Here is a 26,361-nt window from a genome sequence, read left to right on the forward strand (position 1 = left end):
AATTCTTCCAAGCTACACAGGAAGACCGTGAAGACCAATCCAAATTATGTTTGCATTTTTACAAATTTGTAGGACAGTACAATATCTCAGAGAGGAGGTCAGTCTCCTGCACTCACTATAGTTACCAAATTTCCCTGCTTTTTTAAGTTTTGATAGAAATATCTGTTGGCTATAGGTACATTCTTTAAACCACAAGGGTGTTTTGCCTTTTAGTGAATTTCTCTGCTTTTTGATCTGGGAGGTAAGAAATGGGATGCTGTGCAAGTTTGCTGAGAACGGATTATTTGCATGCTTATTGAGTTCAATAGGATTTACTCCCATGCAATCATGCTCAGGATAGGTGAAACTGACCATGGAGGGTGAAGGGGGAGGGGAGCAGGCAGGAGGGGGAGGAGAGGAGCAGGGCAGGTTTGATTGTTTGCTTGCTTATAGAGTTCAGTGGGATTTAATCATGCTTAGGATAAGTGAAACTGACCATGGGGGAGGAGGAAGAGGGGGAGGAGGGAGGTCTGGAGTGGAGGAAGAGAGAGAGGGGAGGGAAGAGAGGGGAGGGGAATGGCAGGTCGGATCATTTGCATGCTTATTGAGATCAATGGGATTTACTCCTGTATAATCATGCTTAGGATAAGTGAAAATGACTTGGGGGAGGGGGGAGGAGAGGAAGGGGAAAGGGAAGGAGAGAAAAGTGGGGAGGAGATTGGATGGGTGGGCACTGTGCAGAGGGAAGCCCCTTTCCTTCCCAAAAGGAAAACATTGTGAACAGTATCATTCTTTTTCAGTGTTTCACCCTCCTTTTTATTCTATAGCAGACACGTGTAGTCTCCTATCCAAATTTAAACCAAAGCTGTCCCTGGCCACATCTACACCTTCATTCCACTTTGAACAGTCATGGCTTCCCCCCAAAGAATCCTGGGAACAGTAGTTTATGAAGGGTGTTGAGAGTTGTTAGGAGACGCCCTATTCCCCTCACAGACCTACAATCCCCAGAATTCTCTGGGAAGAGGGGCTGACTGTTCAACCACTCTGACAATTGTAGCCTTGTGAAGAGAGTAGAAGTCTAACAACTCTCAGCACACTTATCAACCTACAATTTCCAGGATTCTTCTGGGGAAGCCATGACTGTTCAAAGTGGAAAAAATGTCTGGTATGGGTGTAGCCAAGCCAAACACCTGTTAGTCTGGCTTTTAGAACACTAACAGTTGATTCTTACTGAACATACCTGTGTTATCATAGAAACCAATCTTAAATTAATAAAAAATCACTCTGGCATTTTTTTTACCTTTTAAACTGCAGAAGATGAAGGTCAGAGTATGTGGTAAGGTCAGTAATAGAATTACAGGTACTCTGAACATGGCTGATTTTTAATTAATTTCAACAAATTATGAGACCACTAACACAAAAAAGTCCAACAGGGGTTTGGGTTTTTTCCTCTTGTTTTACAATCTGAACTCTTGATTCTCTCTGAGTGAAAACTTAGGGGGTTGTGGAGCAAGCGTTTCTGAATTCAGGACTGTAAGTTTTGTAAGATTTTGTTTTGAAATGACCTTATGGGAAGCAGCAAAATGGCATGGGGGGTATTTTCAATTTAACATGGTGGAATGTGAAAAATCCATGCTGGCTATAGAATACAGTCACCCTCATGGCTGTATAACAAGGATAAAATGGGAACAAGGAGAATCATATACATGTCACCTTGAGTTTCTTGAAGTGTTATAAATATATCACACTGCTGGCAAGCCCATTTTTCCATTCTCACCGAGTGAAAAGGCAGTCTAGAGAAGGAACTTTAAGAGCAGTAATATCCTATGATGAAAAGACACATCTCCCTTCTATCTTTCTAAAAATATGAACTACAGAATGAACATTTCTGAAACTTCCAGGGATGAAACTCCTTTCAATACTACTATCACTCTTTGTTATAAGTAAATCCCAGCCTTAATAAAGCTGATGCTGACTTTTAAGGCCCAAACAATCTGGGATCAAGACCAGAAGGACCACCCCAATCTCTTCATCAATCTGCTTGGTTGGCTATGACATCACTGAAGACCCTGCCCTAGCTTGCCCCACTTGCTGAAGTGAAGTACATGTTTATAAGACAAGGGGCTTTTTCAGTGAGGGAACCTTGCCCATGGAATCTGCTCCGGAGGGAAGCAGCCTCTTCTTTTTCTTCTTCCAAAAAGAAAGTAAAAACTCTCCTTTTTAGGAAATCCTGGGGGAAGGCAGAAATAGTATGGCCTTACTGCTCATTCTCACCAATTCAAATTGCCCCTCATCAATTGAAAATGGCCCCTACTAATCAATCAGCTAATGCTTTAGTTGATTAATCAGACTGAAGCCCAAGTATTCATAGACAGACACAGGTCAGGCAATACTAGAGCAGTACTTGCCTGGTGATCAGCACTCATCAAGAAGACCAGGCGCCTTAACAGGACCCCCAGCAGAGTGTCTTGGAAACACCCTGAAGGACAAGCTTTTATCTGAATTGGGATAATAGAAATTATTATTAGAGTGTTCAAACATTCTAGCAACATCTAAGTATATTTTTTAAGAAACCAATATTTGATACACTTTATTTAAATGGCCAGAATCTATAGCTGCATATACATTAGGCCCTATTTTAGGGAGCAACGAGTCCAATACCTCGATTCTCAACATGGCCATTGAGTCTTAGACTGAAGTTTGTTTTAGCCTAATACCATTTACACAAATCTATCTGTCCCTCCTGAACCACCTCACAGAGTAGTCTGTATCACACAAATTAAATTGTTGCCACAAGCAGAAAATTAGAAATTAATCAAAGGACTCCCACATTAAAGTGGCCTAAACAAGGCAAGGAATTATTTCTAAAAACCATCCAGATGGCTCAAACAAATATCACAACACATGCTACAGAAGAAGGCAAAACAACACCCAGTCACCAGGTAATCAGACCAAAAGAAAAATGTTTACCAAAATAAAGCAAAGACCAACATCTCCTAAAGAAACCACCATAAACAGATTTAGGCTTGTTTAAGTTTGCTGAATATTACAATTCTCAGATTTTATTGAATTATTCTTTATTTTAATATTGTGTTGATATTTGATTTTCTATATACACTGCCCTAGAATCCATGTCTGGATGAAATGTTTCAAAATAAATAGTAGAAAGATCAAGCTTGGTAGAGACCAATTAAACAACATATTTTCAAAACACCTTTCTCCAGTGGAAGTACGGAACTGCTTCCAGGCACTTGAGGATGATACTAGAGGACAGTCTGCAGGGGAAGAATTACAGGAAACTCCATGTGACAGCGAGTGAGAGGCTGAAGCTCAGTCAAGCAGAAGCAATGAAACCACACCCCACAACAAGAGAAGAGCAGTTGTAGTGGGAGACTCCCTACTGCATGGGATTGAAACCCAAATATCCTGAGAAGATCCGTGGCCTTGCCAGGTATGCTGCCTTGCTGGAGGATGGATTAGAGATGTGATGGAAGGGTTGCCATCGCTCATAAAGCCCATTGACAAGTATCCCTTTCTTCTCATCTATGTAGGAATGAATGATACTGCCAAATGGAGCTGCAAAGAAATCATGTCAAGCTCTAGGAAGGGGCCCAGATAGTTTTTTCATCCATCCTTCCAGTAATTAGAAGAGGAGTGGAAAGGGAAAGAAAAATACTCCAGGTGAATGACTGGCTACAAAGGTGATGCCGATGCAAGAGATTTGGATTCTGGGACCATGGGCTACGCTTCCTAGAAGATGGACTGCTGGCAAATGATGGGTTGCACCTCACAAGGACTGGGAAGAATGTGTTTGGCCACAGCATGGAGAAGTTCAACAGGAGAGCTTTAAACTGAATCCTAGGGGGGAGGGACACAAACTTGGCGGTAACGACTAACAAAGACTTGTGTGCAGTAAGAGGAACTGAAGGAACAGCTCTAATGGGGCCTAGTAATAGTCTTCGTAGGAAGGAAGCCAGGCCGTAAATCACATGGACTTCGATGTCTGTATGCTAATGCCCAGAGTACGGGAAATAAACAGGAACAAACTGAACTCTTAATACAGGAGAGTAAATACGACTTGATCGGTATAACTGAAACTTGGTGGGATGACTCTCATGACTGGAATACAGCAATTGAAGGATACAACTTGTTCAAAAAGAAAAGGAATAGAAAGGGAGGCGGAGTTGCGCTATATGTTAAAATATATATATTCCTCTACAGAAATACAGGAGGTAGCTCCACTAAGAGTATCTGGCAAGGAATAAAAGAAACATGGTGGTTGGAGTCTACTACGGACTATTCAGTCAAGGAGAAGATGAAGATGAAACTTTTACAAAGTTTCGAGGAGGCATGATGTAGTAGTAACGGGGGACTTCAATTACCCCAATATCTGTTGGGAGACAAATTCTGCCAAACATGAGCCAAGGAATTTCTGAGTTGTGTTGCTGATAACTTCCTCCTACTGAAAGTGGAGGAAGCAACTAGAGGATCAGCTATTCATGACTTGATTCTAACCAATAGAGATGACTTGGTAGATGAAGTGGCAGTTATGGGAACTCTGGGGGAAAGTGACCACGCTATACTGGAGTTCTTGATTTTAAAGGAAGCAAAAGCTGAGAGTAGCCATACATGTACCCTGGACTTCAGGCAAGCTGATTTTGATAAACTCAGAACGATAGGAAGAAAGCAACCCTAATGAGAAAAGGAGTCCAAGATGGGTGGGAGTTTCTAAAAGAGGAAATCCTAAAGGCACAGTGGCAAACAATTCCGTCAAGGAAAACAGCTGGAAGACAGCAGATGCTTCACAGAATGCTTAGAGATGACCTGAAAACAAAAAAAGGACACATACAGGAAGTGGAAGGAAGGCTAGACCACAAAGGAAAACAGGTAACATGGAATTGCAGGGATGACGTCAGGAAGGCTAAAGTTGAGAATGAGCTGAAGTTCACAAGAGATGCCAGAGGCAACAAAAAAGCTTTTTTCAGGTACATCCATAGTAAAAGACAGAGAAAAGAAATGGTGGTACTGTAATGGTGCTTGAATGTAACATGGCTCTTGTAGAAAGAACTGTGTGATTTCATCTTGTCCAGAAATGAGGCCTTTGTGTGAGAGCAAAGATTTTGCCGTTTCATTTCACAGCTGCAGCTAATTAGAAGGCCCGAGTGGGAACACATGCTTATCTGTTGAGAGTCTGGTACCCAAGGTCAGCCTGGCCTGGGAATGGTGGGCGTACGTGTCAGTTAAGCACAAAGACTAGAAGAAGTATTACATCATGAGAAAGCCCCCTGATTGGCTTATTAGTTCTGGACTGTTACTAGGGAATTTTCCATAGTATAGGAGTGAAATCTTTAGCCTTTATTCGCCTGGGTTACATCTTGCCTATAGGTGGGTACTTGTGTGGGTTCCAGTGCCATCTACTACCCAAGCTGTGCATCTCGGAGGAGATGTGGGACCTTACAACAACCACCTCTTCTGTAAGTAGAGAACGGATTAGTTTTCTTGTTTTGTTTTTGTGACTGAACTCTCTATCTGTATTTTTACCTGGCCTTGTGGGGTGTGGGTTTTAAGGAATCGTTTTGCTGCTATTAATTGTGCACTTATATTTTATTCAATAAAGCTACTTCTTATTTACCAGTGTGTGTTCATTGCAGGGGGAAATTGGCTCTGAATCTGGTACCTTGGCCATTGACCACAGACTACCATGTACTTGGGTTTGCCTGGGGCTCCAGGACAAGGAGTGCCCTTCTGGCTCTTCTCTTTTGGAATCCCTGGCAGGTTTATTTCTGGGCTCTGGGTTTCCCCTTGACTCAGAATGGTTGCCAGTTTAAGGGGTGGTGGCAGTCCACCTGCCTTGCAGAGTTGTTCTTGGATTACTTAGCCCTGACAAGGGGAGATATTTTGCCAGGATCAATTGCCCTGGGTGGGAAGTTGAGTCCTGGGACTGCACAGAGTGCATGACACGTTCGCAGCTTTGGGGATTTGAGGCCATATTTTACTCCTGGTGAACACACTGTTGAAATAAGTGCATTTGGCAAAATTGATAATTGTTTTAAGAGAGACTTCTGTCACAAAGGTTTTTTGTTTTGGGTAGTGAGAATTATGCCTAAGACTGGGTCTCAGTCAGCAGTTGGGGAAAATGAGGCTGCAGGGAGCAGTGATGAGGAACAATGTGCCCCACTCTTGGAGCTGAGACAAGGCTGGGAAGCAGGAGGAGGACTATATCTTATCTCATTTTTTGATTGGGTAACCTCCCTCATAGACTTTGGACTGCTGTGGACATAATATATCTCAACTTCAGCAAAGCTTTTGACAAAGTACACCATGATATCCTGATTAGCAAGCTAGCTAAATGTGGGCTGTATGGAACAACTATCAGGTGGATCTACAGTTGGTTACAGAATCATACTCAGAGTGCTTATCAATGGTTCCTTCTTAAACTACAGGGAGGTAACAAGGGAATGCTTATCAGATTTGCAGATGATACAAAATTGGGAGGAATAGCTAATACCTTGGAAGACAGAAACAAAATTCAAAGGGACTTTGATAGGCTGGAGCATTGGGCTGAAAACAACAGAATAAAATTTAACAGGGATAACTGCAAAGTTCTACACCTAGGAAAAAGAAACCAAATGCACAGTTATAAGATGGGGGATACTTGGCTCAGCAATACGACATGTGAAAAGGATCTTGGGATTGTTATTGATCACAAGCTGAATATGAGCCAACAGTGTGATATGGATGCAAAAAAGGCAAATGCTATTTCAGGCTGCATTAACAGAAGTATAGTTTCGAAATCGTGTGAAATATTAGTTCCCCTCTATTCAGCACTAGTTTGGCCTCATCTTGAGTACTGTGTCCAGTTCTGGTCTCTGCACTTCAAGAAGGATGCAGACAAACTGGAACAGGTTCAGAGGAGAACAACGGACTAGAAACCAAGCCCTATGAGGAGAGACTGAAAGAACTGGGCATGTTTAGCCTGGAGAATAGAAGACTGAGGGGAGATATGACAGCACTCTTCAAGCACGTGAAAGGTTACTGTGATGTTCCTGTAGGTTAAGCATCTGTAAATATGGTAAGTGCGGGTCTGTTAGGTGATGTATGGTAATTGACTGAGAGAGAAAAGGGGAGTACATGGGTGAGAAGCTGAAGTATGCTGGATGATGACTGGCTGAGTGGCTGGCTGGCTGAAGGTATAAATGGAGGTTTGTGAGTGATGGGGGGAGAAGTTGTTGAGTTGGTTGGAGTGAGGTCGTTTGGTGAGGGTTGGTTGGCAGAGTTCTGAGGGAAGTTTGGATTGTATTTGGCTAATATTTAAAGAGTATATATATGAACAGAAATATAAAGAGTGACCATATATGAAACCATACGCTTGTGAAACATTCCTAAAGTAATCTTGTTATTTCCTGTTGTTAGTAAATAAATACTTATTTGGTTTTCCAAAGGCCTGATCCTTGGCTGGGGGAATATACAGACCAGAAGGGAGGGCAAGGTAATTACCAAGGCTGAACAGAAACTGTATCTAATGGTGGCAGCAGTGAAGGGAGATATTGTAACAAGTCAAGCATCCAGAGCAACCCAGAGTTGTATGATTTATATATACCAGATACAAGGGGGTTGGGAACAGCATAGGCACACAGTCACAAAGTAACAAGCTATAGAGAGACTTAGGCAAAGTCTGTGGGAGTATTGGTTACAGGAAGTGACTGGTGGTGCTGCCTAGCAGTGGGATCTAGTGAGATCTGTGCTAGAGCGGAGTGAGAAACCATATAAAGGACGGTCCTGACTGGTGGTGTCCCTGGTGGTGCCTAGTGAAAGGCAGTAGCCACAAGCCGGTGGGAACCTGACAGGGAGAACTAGGGAAGGACATCACAGTTACCACACAGAAGGCCAGGATCGCTTCTCAGTCATCTGAGAGTGCAGTACATGGAATAATGGGCTCAAGTTACAGGAAGCCAGATTTCAACTGAACATCAGGAAAAACTTCCTAACTGTTAGAGCAGTACAACAATGTAACCAATTACCTAGGGAGGTAGTTCTTCAACACTGGAAGCCTTGAAGAGGCACCTGTCGGGTATGCTTTAATTTGGATGCCTGCACTGAGCAGGGGGGTTGGACTCAATGGCCTTACAGGCCCCTTCCAACTCTACAATTCCATGATAAATTTTGAAATAGTTGCAAACTTCACTGCATTTTGATGAAATTATTTCTGCTAAATTATAGAACTGTTTAGCAGTACAAGCACATCAGGAAACATGAGGAGGGAATTTAGCATTTTCTATATTTTGTACAATTAACTTTCAAGAAGCCTGGGATTATAATCGGGATTTACATAATGTTCATGTTGTGTTATGACAGTTACATTTTTTGCTCTGCTTATAAACAAAACCACATTCTGCTTACCAAGTGTGCTATTATAAATGCATGATGAGCACATAGGTCTGCTGTTCCATACCTGGGAGATGAGAAAAAGAGCAAGATGAGCAAGTGAGGCAGCAGATCTCCCCTTGCTCTGCCAGTCTTATGTTGACCTTGAACTGGCAAGACCTGGGTTCAAGTCCGTTACACTTATTACCATGGCTTGGGAAGTCACTGTCTCTGACCCTAACAGGTTTACTGCAAGGAGAAAATAATACCATGTATGATATCCTTACTGGCTTAAAAAAAGGTGGTATCCATATGTAATAGAAATGTATTTCTTGCCCTCCTGCAAAAGAGAAAATTTGTGTTACAGCTGCCCATGTTTCAGGAAACATGTCCCTTACCGGGCAAGGAAGCACCAAGCATCCATAGCCAGGACAGCAGTGATCATGTAAGGACCAAGTATAGTCTCCAGCAGGGAGCATTCCTGAAAGAAAACAGACACATATATACACAAGCAAAAAATTGCTTAGGAAGAACTACTTTATATTGTCATCTCTACAGCTAACAAGAGAAAACAAAGAGAGTTTGAAGTAAGCCAAGTAAAAGGTCCCAGAATAGCAGTCTTGGATAAAGCTATGCAAAGAAACACCAATGTTCTTACCAGCTTACTGCCAAAGGAAGAACTACCTTGACTTTGAAATTTACAGCTTCAGAGATTTAACCTGAGTTTGTTGGATTTCAGTCTGGAGGAGATGTGAGCACAGAAATGCTTCACAAGGAGTACAAGTGCCTAGATTCTGGCATTCTACAAAGACTTTCATTTCCTCCATTTGCACACAATAGGAGAGTCTTTGTTGAGTCTGCACATCCTAGAAAATGTTGTGAGTAAAAATCACATGGTCTGACTCATTCCTCTTATAGAACTCCAGGGTTTTTTTATGGATATAGTATATTGGCAGGTCAGATCCAGTTTACACTGTACATCGATCCAAGAAGCTACAGATACTGGTGACTTTAACAGGAGGACAGTGTTTGGATTGACTCTGTGATCAATTCAAGTGGTTCTGAAGGTATTTTAAAACTGATAAAGCATCTTAGAAAAATGAAGTTTTCAGCTGTAATCACAGTACAGCATATAACACATCCAATTGGGCACAGTTATAACAACAATGAAAATGGTTTCTTGAAAATGATATGCAGCAATTCATATGCATCATTTGTCCATATCTGAAAGCTTGGTTTAAAAGTTTTAAGATCCACCATCTGTTCCAAGTCAGTATATAATACTGTATGGCTGGCTTACAATACTCCTCCTTACCAGTAGATGGAAATGTGACACAGAGAGGGATGTGATAAATATACTCAAATGGATGCAGACGTAGTGGTAAAAGGTCACAAGATCTTTGGCTTGCTCTGTCCCCATCACTGCTGGCAAACAAACAGGAAGGGAAAGCTCACCAGAGCACTGCTGAAGACTGAGGAAGAGGGCTGCAAACAAGGGCACTCTGAAGAGAAATGGAGAACAGCAGGGTTACTTCCTCCTAACAAATGACCAGATCCTTGGAGTCACTATTCATCATGAGTCACAAAATTGAATAGAGAATGTGTAGCACTAAGTAGTACTTGGTGGATCTTTTTACCTACAAGATTTCCAGGGAAAAAACCAGATGTTTCAAAAGTTCTAGTTTGTCAGCATTCAACAATGATGAATGCCAAACAGAAATTAGCACCTTGTATCCAGCAAAAGCTAACCAGAATTTTTGTACAGAAAACAGCACTGAGGAAATTTTATCTAAATTTAGAGTTAGTCGTATTAACTTTCATTAAACCTTTCTTTCAGTAGAGCAATGCATCTCTTTCTAAAGCATATTCAAAATACCCGGGGCCCCAGCTTGTCAACACAGAGCAAGTTAATCACAAAAATGCAGATCCACTACAGTAGCAAGGAATTACCTGGGTATCTCTTCTGGTAACTGACTTCCTGTATTCCAAAGAGCCTGCACATCCTGGGGCTGGGACGGCAACTTGTCCATTATAGAAAGCAGAAGACGACATTGTGGAAAATGCAGCTCAGGAGAGAGATCTGAGGTCATTTTTTTTAAAGGGTTAGAACTTTAAAAACAAACTTACATTTGTACAGAGCTCTCACATCATGACAGAGTGAATAAATCTAGAAATCGACAGCCATGCACTTAAAACTCTAGTCCATTTATTTATTTATTTATTATTTAATGTATATCCCACCCTTCCTCCCAGCAGGAACCCAGGGCGGCAAACAGAAATGCTAAAAACACTTTAAAACATGATAAAAACAGACAAAATACATTGAAACAAAACGTTAAAAACATTTTTTAAAAAAGCTTTAAAAACATATTTTTAAAAAGGGTTAAAATCATTTTTTAAAAAGCACATATTAACAAGTAATTCTAACATAGACACAGACTGGGATAGGTCTCAACTTCAAAGACTTGTTGAAAGAGGAAAGTCTTCAAAAGGCGCTGAAAAGATAGCAGAGATGGCACCTGCCTAATATTCAAGGGGAGGGAATTCCACAGGGTAGGTGCCGCCACACTAATGGTCCGTTTCCTATATTGTGCAGAATGAACCTCCTGATAAGATGGTATCTGCAGGAGGCCCTCACTTGCAGAGCGCAGTGATCGACTGGGTATATAAGGGGTAAGACGGTCTTCAGGTATCCTGGTCCCAAGTTGTATAGGGCTTTGTACACCAGAACTAGAACCTTGAACTTGGCCCGGTAGCAAATGAGCAGCCAGTGCAATTCTTTCAGCAGTGGGGTGATGTGTTGGCGATACCCTGCTCCAGTGAGCAGTCTCGCCATCGCATTTGCATCAGCTGCAGCTTCCAGACTAACCTCAAGGGCAGCCCCACATAGAGCACATTACAGTAATCCAGCCTGGAGGTTACCAGTGCGTGGACAACAGTGGTCAGGCTATCCCGGTCCAGAAACGGCCACAGCTGTCTTACCAGCCAAAGCTGGAAAAAGGCACTCCTAGCCACGGAGGTCACCTGGGCCTCTAGCGACAAAGATTGATCTAGGAGCACCCCCAGACTACAGACCTGTCCTTTCAGAGGGAGTACAACCCCATCCAAAGCAGGCAACTGACCATTTATCCAAACTCGGGAACCACCAACCCACAGTTGCTAGGATTCACTCAGTTTATTGGCCCTCATCCAGCCCACCACCAATCCAGGCAGCGGTCCAGGGCTTGCACAACCTCTCCTGATTCAGATGTTACAAAGAAACAGAGCTGGGTATCATCAGCATACTGCTGACACCTCACCCCAAAGCTCCTGATGACTGCTCCCAAGGGCTTCAAATAGATGTTAAACAGCATGGGGGACAAGATGGTACCCTGCAGCACCCCAGAGCACAACTGCCAGGGGGCCTAAAGGCAGTCACCCAATGCTATTCTCTGAGAGAAACTCTGGAGATAGGATAGGAACCACTGTAAAACAGTTCCTCCAATACCCAGCTCACCAAGTCAGCCCAGAAGGATACCATGGTCAATGGTATCAAAGGCCGCTGAGAGATCAAGTAAGAATAACAGGGTCTCACTCCCCGTCCTTCTCCCAATAAAGGTCATCCATCAGGGCGACCGAGGCCGATTCAGTCCCATAACCAGCCCTGAACCCAGACTGGGATCTGTCAAGATAATCTGTTTCATCCAAGAGTACTTGCAATTGCTGCAATTTAGATCCTAAAGCACCACAGTGCATTTCCCAGATGTGGATCTAAGATTTCATCATTGGATTTCTGCATTTGCAAGCAGAAATCCCAAGTTCTACTTCTGTGTATAAGGACATTTACATCAGCTAATCTACGTGATTCATTCATTGAATCATTGAGCCACAGGGAACTTTAAAACTGGTTTTATAACTAGTGTTCTTCAACTTTTTATTACCACCCCCATCTACATTTCTCTTCTTGTGTGGCTCCTCCTCTCCCTGTTCCCTCCTATCAGTGTTAACTATCTGTCTGGAGAGCGAACATGAAGAACACTGCATGATGTTGCTATGCATGAGGACCTGGGGACTGTGCCAAAGGGATCTGAAAATTTTGGATATGTTTTTGTTTTTTCTTAAGGAGACTGCTCTAGTTCTGTCTGCTCAACCAATTCATTCAAATTAGTACTGGATTGCATAAAAGAGTCCAGTTCCTCATTTGCTTTATTACTCAATATCCAAAAGTATTGTTCCAATTGTTTTACCACACACTGGGGAAAGAACAAGTTCGTTGCTCTCTGCTTATGGTCTCTGTGTTGGCTTTGCTTGGGGTAAAACCAGGATTTTAAAAAATTGAATATAGAAATGTAAATATCTGCATAGACTTTCGGTAACCCAGTAACTAAGTGGTACTGTTACAATTATACATTTGTTAGTTAACTCTGGAATATTTGTTTTCAGCACTGCAACCGGCTGAAAATTCAGGAGAAAAAGAAAACCCAGCCATTAAAAATGGGCTTGGCACCAGATGATCTGTAGCACTGTTCCATCAAATACTACTGCTAAAAAGTCTTGCTGAAATAGATGTCTGTAGCATAACAGCCAGGTAAGCAACCCACAAAGCAATCATCATAGATGCTATGGGAACTGGGCAAGTCACTCTAAAGCAGGGGTGGCTAACCTGTGGCCTCCAGATGTTGTTCAACTCCCATAATCCCTGACCATTGGCCATGCTGCCTTGGGCCAATGGGAGTTGTAGTTCAGCAACATTTTGAAGGCAACAAGTTAGCCAGCCATCCCTACTCTAAAGAGTATTTGGGGGGCACGAGGGACCAATGACCTTGTGAATCAGAGCTAACAACATTCTAAAACAAAAGAGGGGCATGCAGGCTAAGTTTGATTTCTTTCTTCTTGGATCTGCAATTATAGGTTAGACTTGAGAAAATACCTTCAACTCTTAACATTTCAAACAGTTAGCCCCAATTGCGAGACTAAATACCAAAAGTATGCAAGTAAAAAGAAAAGGGTGAGCAAAGAAAAATATTACTTAAGGCAAGGCTAGTATAAACTATCAATTTAAAACTTTTAGAAGACCATTTTGAAAGGGTAGCAGTTTTTTACAAAATCATTCAGTTTTGCATTACATCTGGCAGGAGAGATGTTAAAGCAAAGCTCGGTGTTTTTCAGCTTGATAATATGCAAATTTACTCAGAAGTTACGCCGAGTTCAAGCTTAGTCCTATGTAAGTGGAAGATTGAAGTTTTGCAGTGAATTCCAGTTTTACAGTGCAATCTTATACATGTCTATTCAAAAGTGTGTTCTATTGAAATTATTATTATATCATTATTATCTAATAATAACAATTCAATTTATACATTTAGTATTTATTAAATCTCACCCTTCCAGAATGGACCTTTAACAAGCCTTCCTCCCAGATAAGCATGTATATAGAAAACTTGGTAGTTAGCAGATTTCCCCCCTTCTTTTTTAACAGAAACTTTTAATTCGTTTTCATAAGATCTTTGCAACATTCAGAAAAGCACTAAAGAAAGATCTTGTATGCCAAAAATATGGTTTCATTAAGAATCCTGAATAAGAAAAAAGCCCCAGCCAACAGACTTTCCAATTGCTGTGGGCAGATTCTTTCACCAATCTAGCTTAAAAAAAATGCATTTGAGAAGACCCTAGCCCAGCCTTCCTAGTGAGCTCCACATATTTTGGACTATAACTTCAATCAGCCTCAGCCCAGTACAGGCTGCTCTAACCTTTGAAAACACATACTACAAAAAAAAATTAGGCTTTAAGGTGCCATAGAACATGGAATGGGAATTAAAATCTTACCAATCAAAATCTCTCACATTTTGAGTTTTGTACCAGAAAATGTACATGTTTAACATTTATTTTAATAAAATATATAATTTTGTGCAGAAGAAAAAAAATCAGCCTTAAAAATTAGAATGGGAAAATACTCTAAAGCATATAATAATGGTGTGTTCATGACCTAAACAAAGCCTAAGTTATTAATATGCAACTTTGGTCTGATTGTATGAGAGCCGGTGTGGCACAGTGGTTAGAGCAGCCTTTCCCAACCAGTGTGTCTCCTGATGTTGTTGGACCACAATTCCCATCTTTCCTGACTATTGGCAATGCTGGCTGAGGCTGATGGGAGTTGTGGTCCAACAACATCTGGAGGCACACTGGTTGAGAAAGGCTGGGTTAGAGTGTTGGACTATGACCTGGGAGACCAGGGTTCGAATCTCCACATAGCCATGAAGCTCATTGGGTGACCTTGGGCCAGTCACTGCATCTCAGCCTCAGAGGAAGGCAATGGTAAACCCACCATGAATACTGCTTATCATGAAAACCCTATTCATAGGGTTGCCATAAAATCGGAATTGACTTGAAGGCAGTCCATTTCCATTTTGGTCTGATCGTACAGATATCTGTTTTGAAAATGCATATAGTGTTACTGTGCAATGTATTACTGTTGCAGCTGGCTAGTGGAAAGAAGTGATCGGCTATCAAGACCAGCCAATGTTGTGGACCCAGTTCTCTGCTGCAAAGGGAATGCAATGCATTGCTAACAATCAGGGCCTTTAAGCCTACCTGAAGTTTTACTTAACACCACTTCTAGGAAAGGCCTAAAAGAGAGCAGTTGGGGGAGGAGAGAATCCAGCATCACAAGGAATCCCCTTGCTATTTCATCCTGATGAGCCTCACAAATCTCTGGAGCATAAAGGCTTGGAGGAAACTTGCTGTCAGGAAAGAATACAGAATGTCTTGTATATCATTTGTATTATGAACAGCACTAAGCATAAATTCCTGAGATTCAAAATAATACAAACCAGAACACTGAGCTATTAGATCCAGAGTTGTCGCTGGAGGTTCAAGCGGCCTTAGTAGCACAGAGCACCGTCCAAGGTCAAGAGCTCCTTCCTGAGTGACAGCTTTTCCTTAGAAAGTAGGAACTTAGGGAGCAATCCAACTGTCAGCGGAGCCAGCGGAAAGCTCTGTAGGATCCTCCTCCAGGAGCCACCAGCCCAACTGAATGCCAGATCTGTTGGGAGCTGCGTGCACAAGCCTGCCAGAAAGTGCCGGCTCCGGCCAACAGGCCTCCCAGGGAGTAAGTGCTCCCCATAGGCTGGCAGAGTTTAAAGGGGGATTTGGACTTGGGGGAGGGGTCTGAATGCAAGAAGGATCTTGTGTAAGTCCCCCCCCGCAGCTCCTCCCCCGCCACGCCTCTGGTATGCCCTGTTTTTGGGCCTTCCGTCCACTTCCACCAGGCTTCTATCTGCTGGGCTGTCTGTCCCCGGCAGACCCCCAGAGGTACTGGAAGGCTCCTGACAGAGCCACATCTTCACCACGGCAGAAAGCTGCTGCCAGGGGAGCCCAGCACAGCCAGTAGTCTACCAGCACTGTTGGGGATCCGCAGCATCCAACTCACCCCAGCCCAAGGGTAAGTTGGATTGCTCCCTTAGTAACTTAACAGTTTCCCAGATTGTAAAAAGTTCCTTCTCAGATAGGATGGCTGTATGCAGCATTACCCAGACAATTCAACAGGGACTGTTTTCCTTGTGTATGTGTGTGTGTGTGTGTGTGTGTGTGTGAGGGAGGGAGGGAGGGAGAGGTTCAGAACCTTGGTGTTATCATCAGTCAGTAATTCAAGCATTCCAACAAGGTCAAGCTGAGCTGAATGTTTTTACATCAGGCTCCAAGATAGCACCACTAGACGGAAAAGTTTCTAAAACCATTCCTTTCAGATTCACACTGCTCACATTCACAAATGGTTACCAAAATGGCTCTTCTCCTGCTCTCCTTGGAGACTGTTAAATTGCAAAATATAAAGTGGTCAACCCACATCACTGCGGGATCTTCCACCACCTTAGGCTGGAGCACCAGTTGCAGCCTCACCTGGAGAGAGGTAATCTGGCCAGTTTATCCATATCCTTAGATTATTTATTTAGAAAATAATTATAATGGGCAGTGTGGTGTAGTGGTTAAGATGTTGGACTACGACCTGGGAGACCAGGATTTGAATCCCCACACAGCTATGAAGCTCACTGGGTGACCTTGGGTCAGTCACTGCCTCTCAGCAGCCTCAGAGGAAGGCAATGGTAACCCCTCTCTGAATACCACTTATCATGAAAACCCTATTCACAAGGTCGCCATAAGTCGGAATCGACTTGAAGGCAGTCCATTTCCATTTTCATAACTGAGATTGCTTCTGAGAACTGTTCACAAGCTAGAGTAGGTGCAAATTTCAGCAGCACCATTAAGAACTAGAGCTGGGTATACTGAACACCTCTTGACAGGTTTTAAACAGCTATACTGATTTCTGCTTTATTTCCAAGCAGAATTTGAGTGCTGGTTTTGACCTAAAAAGTCCTATAAACGTTGGACCACATTACTTGCCCTTCATGAACCCACATGAATGTTAAGTCTTTGAGGTCCTGCTCTCAGTTCTGCCACCTTCTGAGGTGAAATGAGTGAAGAGACAGTGCCATTTCTATTATTGCTTTCCCTCTTTCCGTCTCCCTTTCCAAAGAGGCACACCAAGCACCATTACTGAAAGTGAATTATTTATCCAAACTCCTTTTAGGTGTCTGAGGTTTTGTGCTGCCATTTTACCTTATTCAATGGCTCTGCTGCCTTTTTATTTATATCTTGCCCTTCCTCCTGTAGGAGCCTAGGGCAACTAACAACCATAAAAATACAATTAACAGAAAACAGTAAATAAAATCAACAATTAAACAATTACCAATAAAACTATTAGCAAAAAACATTTTGGTCGTAAGGGCTTTTGTTCACTCATGCTCCAAAATGCTGGGAAACTGCAGCCGTTAAGGGCCCACACCCTCAACCAATGCATTGTTTAGGCAATATGGATATGATATGGTATCCTATTCTGTGGTTAGTCTCAACTTCACCACTACCTTGGAACTGGATGGCTGTCACTGGCAGAGTAGTGGGCCTAAGTCCCAGATTTGTTTGTTCACTGGAACAGACACATGGAGTCTATGCAAAATGAGGCTTCCATTCCATGTTACAAGCACACAACTAACAACCAATACCATCCACACATATTGCCTAAATCATTTATTTATTGATTGACATCACACTTTTGAGTGCCCCCCCAGCAGCTTAAATAAAATACGAACAGTTTTCAAATTGAAATTCCCCACAAAAATGTTAATCTTTATAGTAGAGAGTAATGTAATTTTGTAGCAGGATTAGTGAAAAGAATGTGTGGGTGGTTTTATTTAAACAGAAACTACCTTAGATACATAATTTCCCTGGGGAACTCTATGGTATGTGGCGTATAGTTTTGCTGATGTCATCAAGATAGCCACAATCAAAATTCACAAAATCATGAATATCCCTGTAAATAGTAGATGGATTTTAATTTATAAGGTCTCATATTGCAGGCATTTCATAGAACAAAAAATGTGATCCTTACAACTTTAACTCAAAAGTCATTTTTTATAGATATTTGTGTATTTATAATATAAACCCTATCTCTATACTAGTTTTGAGTGTTACACCCAATAAAGACAGAACAAAAAAAATCCTACTGGAATTTGGTTTTTGTGTGGGGTTAAATTGCATATTTATACCTAATAGATAAAGCATTTTAATAGGTAATATGTTTAACAGGTGACAGTTTTATGTTGATAGTAATATGTAATATAATTGCGGTATTACCAGCTGTATAAAGTTGATCACTATTGTTTATTGGAACTGTTACTGCAACATAACAAAACTGTTCACACATTGCATATCCTAATAGGCTTTAGTCAACATGGTCACCATCATCATCACCATCAACATCTGAGAACTGTGGTCCGATGAGAGAATCACACATTTCCTCCACACTCACACATTTCTATACACAGTAGTTTGTTGACTAAGCATTTGCAGAGTGAACTGCAGCTGTTCTTTACACATGAATATCTGATCAACTGAAGAATTGAATCTGGTCTGCATGTCATGTCATAGAGAATGGGAGATATCTGTGCATCCTCCATGCTCCATCCATGTTCAACAAGAGATGGAATTGTTGGGTATGCTTGGTCATCTTGGTGCCAAATCATAGCTTGGTAGTTCACCCTCTTCATTGCAGGTATAAAAGCACCTTATGTAGGTGGTAAATTTTCCCAATTTGTCCATTTCCTAGAAAACATGGACCAACATAACTCTGCAAGAATAGTTATCCTGGTTCTTGGCCGATAGACCTGGCAAATGAATGCTTCCAATTTATCCAATACTATGTCTGGGATTGTGCCTTGTGTTCCTAGTGAGTTTAAAGCAAGAAGGGTGTCTTCAGTTGCTGTAATGAATGCTTTCCAGTATGAAATCTTACCTTTCCCTGACAAAGTACCTGTGCAATCAGATCCGGATGAAATGCAGGCAGTACAGAGGCCGTCAAAGGGCCTAGTGACTGAAATATATTCGCAAATGTTGTAACATTTTTTGAAGAAAGAACAAAGTAAGCCTCAGCAGGAAGCCTTTGGGTACCTTTATACAGCAAGAACCAAAATATCAGCGTCCCATGCAAATATATAAAGATTAGGCTCCTCTTTCTATGGCATTGGTGGCTTTTAGAATTATCTTGGTATCTGCTTCTTCCTGGAGACTACTAAGAAATTCCAAAGAACAATGTGAGGCAGCCATGTCTATATGTCATGCAGCTACAAAATCCTTTCTAGTCATTTTCCATGCTGAAGCATCTTATGAGCTAGGTATGCAGTTAACTCATCTTTGGCACTAATGTGCAAAAATAGCTTCTTCATTGTAACATTTGGGTGATATCCCCTGGAATCTCTTTTGTTGAGTGATATTCTTAATAGAATTGTCTTTATATATGTCAAACACCAGGTGTATTTCATCATGCTCTCAATACTTGTTCTAATTTTTATGAATATATTAGTCAGATCTTTACATGTTTGAATATATTTTGATTTCTCTATAGCTTGCAACTCTGCCATACCATCAATAATTGCAACAGAAAAGATGCTATCGTATGTGATGCTGTTTTAGGTGTTTTGCTGGTTGTGCTAGTACTTTGTGTTGGTGGTGGAACTGACTTCAAAATTTGAATTAATTTGCTTTTTTTGCCGACATGGATGCATAGTCCCATCAGTATTAAAAAGTGATCTTGGTACAGCACAGAATTCATAGTGTCCCAATATCTCACGTAAATCAGCTTAGCATTGTAATCTAGCTACAATCAGTAGTCAGGCAAATAGGGATCTGTCTGCACTTAATTCTTTAACAACACCAGCCACATTCACTTTTATTTTCTTCTTGGCACTTAAACACAAATGTAATTTGTTCTCCTTGATTGGATCCCACAGATTCATGGTACTGGTTTCTGAGATGAGTCTCTGTATTTTGAAATCTTCATACAATCTGGTACCGAGAACACACAATCACCTAACATCCTTTGCAATTTTTTCACTTGGTTGCAATGTCAATGAGTTCAGGCCTGTCATATGAAAATGGATTTCTAATCCGTTTTAGTTTGATATGTATTGTCATATCTTGTTTAGTGACTGCTTCTTTTGAATTCTGATTATGCTTGTGCAATGTTGCTGGCCCTAATGGTGCTCGCCCTGCTATGCCTGCTATTTGGTAAAGTATTGGTGCTGTTAAAAATTACAGGCCAGGGCCTTAGGATGCTATATAATACCTACCAAGCCTCCTGCAACCTTCAAAGCTCTATTCTGTTGTTCAAGTTCTTCATTAGCTCCAAGGGCACAGAAACATAGAATGGAACTGCAGTTTTCCTAACAACCCAGTTACCTTTTTTATAATACAATGCTCTGTAAAGCAAAGACAGGCACACCTTAATTTTGCTCGTATAGTATTGGAGCTACATTCATGTGGCACATTTCTTTTTACTGGAGGAAATGGGGCACTTGCATATTAGGACATCTATTTTTTGTCAAGATGATTTTGGAACCCACAATTTGCAAACTGCCATGCCACAAAGGTAGCTTTCAAATGACTTTCAAACTCAGAGACAGAAAACACTGATGGCATAATAATTTTGCAATAAAACCAAATTAGTTGCCATGTACCACTTACCTGTATATTTGAAGATATGTCTGATGCAGTTGAGAGCAGGAATCCCCCAGGAAAGGAGTGAACTCCTGTAAAGCCAACAATGTAAAAATACTATTTTAATTTAAAATTAATTAATTTATAAGTATTGCTCCACTTCCTTATGTAAGCTAAAGCCTTGCCTATACTCATTGTAAGCCACAAAGCATGGTTGCAGTGTGTTACAAAACAGGGCTTTTTCTATAGGAGCCCCTGTGGAACCAACTTTGTCAAGATTCCCTTTGTCTCAGCACTACTGATCTTTAGGAAACACAGAATCATAGCATAGTAGAGTTGGAAGTGGCCTATAATGCCATTGAATCCAACTCCCTGCTCAATACAGGAATCCAACATAAAGAATACCCAACAGGTGGCTGTCCAGCTGCCTCTTGAATATCTCCAGTGTCGGAGAGCCCAACACCTCCCTAGGTAATTGTCCATTCCATAGCTCTGCAACACTTTGTGCCCCTACTCAGATTGATAGAGGTGATGTTCAGGACAGATAACACCACCACAAAGGCCCATAAAATCATCATGGAGGCATGGAAACCCATGCTCTTCATCAGGAGGCAACATGACTGTTCGCCTGCGTAGAAAGACACTTGCAGCAGAGTGTGTTCCAGCAGCGGACAATGAATGAACAGATTGGCTGAGCCATCAAATTGTGAAGTGCCTCAAAGACGTCGTTAAGCAGCTTCAGTGCCAGTTCAGAATGATGAATGTGGATCTGTTTGCTTCAGATATGAATCATTAGCTTTGAACGTATTTCACCAGGTTTCCATCTCTGACAACACAGATACACTGAATGCTCCTTGGCTAGTCAGGATCCTATATCTCTTTCTGCCAACTCCATTGTTGGCTTGAGTCCTAAAGAAGGTAAGTTTGGAGAAGGCTAATGTCATTCTGCTGGCCCCATGTTGGCCAAGAAGGCCATGGATTTCAGAGCTGGTGAACTTCACAGAATAATAGAAGAGCAGCGTTGGAAGGGGCTGTAACTAAACCACTTGTTGGGAGCTGTTATTAAATGTGTTACAGATTTGAAGGAATTAATGGAATGCTTGGGAATATGAGTGATGTAAAACTGCCAGGTGGGAGAGGGTGTGCAAGTGAGAGTTCCAAGGGAGATTTGAATAAGAGACAGTTGGTTTTGTCAGGAGTTTCTTGTTGTTGGGATTTGGAGTGGGAGGTTGTGTTGTGGGGATGAGCTGGGTAGAAAAGGGTAGATGACAAATTAGTTAGAGGGGGGTAGGATAGGTAGGGAAGATAGGGACTATATATCAATATACCATTTAACATCTTGTATTTAAATAAAGTTATTTTGTTCATTTAAATTCCTGAGTGTGTGCCTGGTCACATGTGCTACCATGTCCTATTCCGTTCCTGTACCTACATCCAATTGTGCTAAGAGGGCACAACAGTGGTCACCTTTTGGGTGGGACAAAGGTGGAAGGGCTGAAGCTTGTGGTGCAGAGAGCATAGCATATCTGACCCAGGCTGAGGCAAGCATCCTGGTGGGTGGGGATTTCCTGAACCAAGCATGGGGTGTCAGGAGGGATAATCCCTGGTGAAGGGCGGGTTTGCGACAAAGTGGCAGCAGGATCCAAAATAAAAGGGTTTTATTTTGTGGTCAGCTTAAGGCTACTGAACAGAAAGGAATCTTGTTTTGTCACAAGGTGGTGACAGGCAAGGAGTGCACTGGTGAAACAATATATCAAACTATAATCCAGCTCAGAAAAAGTGAAGTGGAAACATTGTGTGTGAAAGGAAAGAGAAAAATAGAGATTACGTCAATGAAGAAGAAAAGCTTAACTGACAAATGTAGACAACTAAATCTTCCTTAGGAAGGAAAATCAGCGGATGAGTTAAAGCTGATGCTTTTGTATTAACACAGAGGAGGTAAAAGTGTTTGGGAAGCTGAGGAATGCCAGGTAGAACCACACCTATAGAAGTGAATCATCAGTACAGTAGGGGCCCGCTTTTTGGCGGCCCACTTTTCAGCGTTCCGCTAATATGGCAGCTTTCAATTAGAGGAAGGCCCCACTCATACGGTGCTTGTTCTGCTTTCATGACGTTTTTCGGGCATCGGGCACCATTTTATTGATGGAGTTCTGCTTTTAGGCATGGGTCTGGAACGTAACCCACCCTATGAGTGGGGCCCTACTGTATCTAGAGTTTCAAAGGGAGAAACTCATGGCAGAAATGCAACAGAACGAAGCAGAAATTAGACAAAGAGAAAAGGATAGAGAATTTATTTATTTATTTATTTATTTTATTTGTTTCATTTATAAACCGCCCATAGCGAGTGGCTCTCTGGGCGGTGTACAAAAACAGAATATCACAATAAACCCTCTTTGGACCCAGATATTTTGAACAACTATAGACCGGTGGCTAATGTCCCTTTTTTGGGCAAGGTCTTGGAGTGGGTGGTCGCTGGCCAGCTCCAGGCACTTTTGGATGAAACCGATTATCTGGATCCGTTTCAATCCAGTTTTAGGTCCGGTTTTGGCACTGAAACAGCCTTGGTCGCCCTGTACGATGACCTTTGTCGGGAGAGGGACAGGGGGAGTGTGACCCTGTTGATTCTCCTTGATCTCTCAGCGGCGTTTGATACCATCGACCATGGTATCCTTCTGGGGAGGCTCGCGGAGCTGGGAGTTGGGGGCACTGCTTGGCAGTGGCTCTGCTCCTACTTGGCGGATCGTCGCCAGAAGGTAGTGCTTGGGGAGCACTGCTCGACACCTTGGACTCTCCATTGTGGAGTCCCTCAGGGGTCGGTTCTGTCCCCCATGCTTTTTAACATCTACATGCAGCCTCTGGGTGCAGTCATCAGGAGTTTTGGAGTGCGTTGTCATCAGTACGCTGATGACACGCAGCTCTACTTCTCCTTTTCACCTTCTTCAGGTGAGGCTGTTGATGTGCTGAACCGTTGCTTGACTGCGATAATGGACTGGATGAGAGCTAATAAACTGAAACTCAATCCAGACAAGACCGAGGCACTGTTGGTGAGCCCTTTACCTGCCAGATGGTGGATGTTCATCCTGTTCTAGATGGGGTTACACTCCCCTTGAAGGAACAGGTTCATAGTTTGGGGGTCCTTTCTGACCCTTCCTTGTCGCTTGAGGCTCAGGTGGCCTCGGTGGCACAGAATGCGTTTTACCATCTTCGTCTAGTAGCCCAACTACGCCCCTTTCTGGACAGTGACGATCTCGCCTCAGTTGTTCACGCTCTGGTAACTTCTAGATTGGACTACTGTAATGCGCTCTACGTAGGGCTGCCCTTGAAGACTGTTCGGAAACTCCAGCTAGTGCAAAATGCGGCAGCCAGGCTGTTGACAAGGACCCATCGGTCTGCGCATATAACACCTGTCCTGGCCCACCTGCACTGGCTACCCATCTGTTTCCGAGCTAGATTCAAGGTGCTGGTTTTGACCTATAAAGCCTTATATGGTGTGGGACCGCAATACCTTGTAGAACGCCTCTCCCGCTATGAACCTACCCGTCCACTTCGTTCAGTATCTACGGCCCTCCTCCGGGTACCAACTCATCAGGAAGCCCGGAGGATTGTTGTTAGATCTAGGGCCTTTTCTGTGGTGGCCCCCGAACTCTGGAACAGCTTACCTGAGGAGATACGCCTGGCGCCTACGGTACTTTCTTTTAGGCGCCAGGTTAAGACCTGGCTATACTCCCAGGCATTTTAATGTTTAATGTTTAATGTTTTCATGTTTAACGTTGTTAGTTAATTTGCTGTTATGTGTTATTGATTTTATTATATTATTGTATTTTAATCCTGTTTGTACACCGCCCAGAGAGCTATTAGCTATGGGCGGTCTAAAAATGAAACGAAATAAATAAATAAATAAATAAAATCAACTACCAACAGTAAACATAAGCAGCAAACAAAAAAATAAAAGATTTAAAATTATAACATTAAACGCTTAAAATGCCTGGGAGCATAGCCAGGTCTTAACCTGGCACCGAAAAGATAGAAGCGTCGGTGCCAGGCGTACTTCTTCAGGGAGGCTGTTCCACAGTTCGGGGGCCACTACAGAAAAGGCCCTAGATCGAGTAACTGTCCTCCAGGCTTCCCGATGGGTTGGTACCTGGAGGAGGGCCTTAGATGCTGAGCAAAGTGACCGGGTCGGTTCATAGCGGGAGAGGCGTTCCACAAGATATTGCGGTCCCACGCCGTGTAAGGCTTTATAGGTCAAAACCAGCACCTTGAATCTGGCTCGGAAACAAATGGGTAGCCAGTGCAAACGGCCCAGAACAGGTGTTATATGTGCAGACCGGCTGGTCCTCATCAGCAGTCTGGCTGCTGCGTTTTGCACTAGCTGAAGCTTCCGAACTGTCTTCAAGGGCAGCCCTACGTAGAGTGCATTACAGTAATCCAACCTAGAAGTTACCAGAGCATGAACAACTGAGGCGAGGTCATCCCTGTCCAGATAGGGGCATAGCTGGGCTACCAACCGAAGGTGGTAGAACGCATTCCTTGCCACGGAGGCCACTTGCGCCTCAAGAGACAAGGAAGGATCGAAAAAAACCCCGAGACTACGAACCTGTTCCTTCAAGGGAAGTGTAACCCCATCTAGAACAGGGTAAACATCCACCATCTGGGCAGAGAAGGCATTCACCAACAGTGTCTCAGTCTTGTCTGTATTGAGTCTCAGTTTATTAGCTCTCATCCAGTCCATTATTGCGGTCAGGCAGTGATTCAGCACATCCACAGACTCACCTGTAGAAGATGAAAAGGAGAAATAGAGCTGCGTGTCATCAGCGTACTGGTGGCAACGCACTCCAAAACTCCTGATGACGGCACCCAGAGGCTGCATGTAGATGTTAAAAAGCATGGGGGACAAAACCAACCCCTGAGGGACTCCACAATGGAGAGTCCAAGGTGTCGAGCAATGTTCCCCAAGTACTACCTTCTGGCGACGATCCGCCAAGTAGGAGCGGAACCACTGCCAAGCAGTGCCTCCAACTCCCAACTCTGCGAGTCTCCCCAGAAGGATACCATGGTCGATGGTATCAAACGCCGCTGAGAGATGAAGGAGAATCAACAGAGTCACACTCCCTCTGTCCCTCTCTCGACAGACGTCATCGTACAGGGCGACCAAGGCTGTTTCAGTGCCAAAACCAGGCCTAAAACCGGATTGAAACGGATCCAGAATTGGAATTTGAAAGACTCCAAGTGGAAATGTAAAAACTGCTAAGGTAAGAGAGAAGGAGGGTTGAGGAGGAATCCAGCCTGTGAATGTTCCTCCTAAGGTATGAAAGCAGGGAGGATCCCCAGATATTTTTTTAACAAAGCTAAATGTTTAGCTTTGTTAAAAAATATCTGGGGATCCAGATATATTCCAAATTTATTAAAGAGAGAACTGGCTGAAATATGTAATAGTTTCTCAGTTGATGAGGCAGTGGATTTTGACACCTTTAAGGCTGTGGTCTATCAAAGGTTTAGGTTTGAACATGAATTCTTTAGAAATTCAGAGGTACCATAATAACTTCATTTCGATCATATGTGGAATTTGATGTTAAGCTCACTATTTTAATAAATGGATTGGTTGTGCTGATGCCAAAACAAAAGATGATATTAGAGATCTCATGATTTTAGATCAGTTTATTTTCCGATTACCTCAGGAAATCAGATTGCTTGTGACAGATAGAAATCCAAGAAATGTCAAAGAAACTGCTAGTTTGGCAGACAATTGTTCTTTGAAAGCCTTAACCTTGTTTGTAGAACAAGCAAAGATTACCAAAATACTCTGAAAAAGAAGTGTGAGATTTAAGAGAAATATAGAAAAAGGCAAAACTCAGCAGTCCAGAAAAACAGCTGTCTGTTAAACCACTGTTTGGCAATACAAAGCATGTTTCCAGTGTGGATTAACTAGACATCTTAAGTCTGTATGTCCCCAAATGGGAATGTGGTGAGGGGGCTTGAGAGTGTTGAAGAAGCTAA

The 26,361-nt window shown here is 42.5% G+C and overlaps 1 protein-coding gene and 1 long non-coding RNA gene across 5 annotated transcripts in view; one reads left to right on the forward strand and one right to left on the reverse strand.

Annotated features, from left to right (window-relative positions):
- Positions 1–26,361, reverse strand: part of FIRRM (FIGNL1 interacting regulator of recombination and mitosis) — a 102,671-nt gene that overhangs the window by 11,463 nt on the left and 64,847 nt on the right. For all 4 annotated transcript variants that reach the window (XM_061585374.1, XM_061585365.1, XM_061585355.1 and 1 more), the window contains 7 exons: positions 20,392–20,456; positions 14,911–15,059; positions 10,294–10,423; positions 9,659–9,845; positions 8,742–8,824; positions 8,380–8,431; positions 2,388–2,477 (listed from right to left, as the gene is read on the reverse strand). In XM_061585374.1, coding sequence (XP_061441358.1) covers positions 2,388–2,477; positions 8,380–8,431; positions 8,742–8,824; positions 9,659–9,845; positions 10,294–10,423; positions 14,911–15,059; positions 20,392–20,456 — 756 coding nt within the window. The remainder of the gene's footprint in view (positions 1–2,387; positions 2,478–8,379; positions 8,432–8,741; positions 8,825–9,658; positions 9,846–10,293; positions 10,424–14,910; positions 15,060–20,391; positions 20,457–26,361) is intronic.
- Positions 5,300–15,885, forward strand: LOC133364565 (uncharacterized). The gene is made up of 3 exons (XR_009757978.1): positions 5,300–5,453; positions 12,766–12,910; positions 14,798–15,885. It is a non-coding gene; the product is annotated as an uncharacterized LOC133364565 (long non-coding RNA).

This window comes from Rhineura floridana, chromosome 1 (genome assembly GCF_030035675.1).
Source record: "Rhineura floridana isolate rRhiFlo1 chromosome 1, rRhiFlo1.hap2, whole genome shotgun sequence".
Classification (NCBI taxonomy): domain Eukaryota; kingdom Metazoa; phylum Chordata; class Lepidosauria; order Squamata; family Rhineuridae; genus Rhineura; species Rhineura floridana.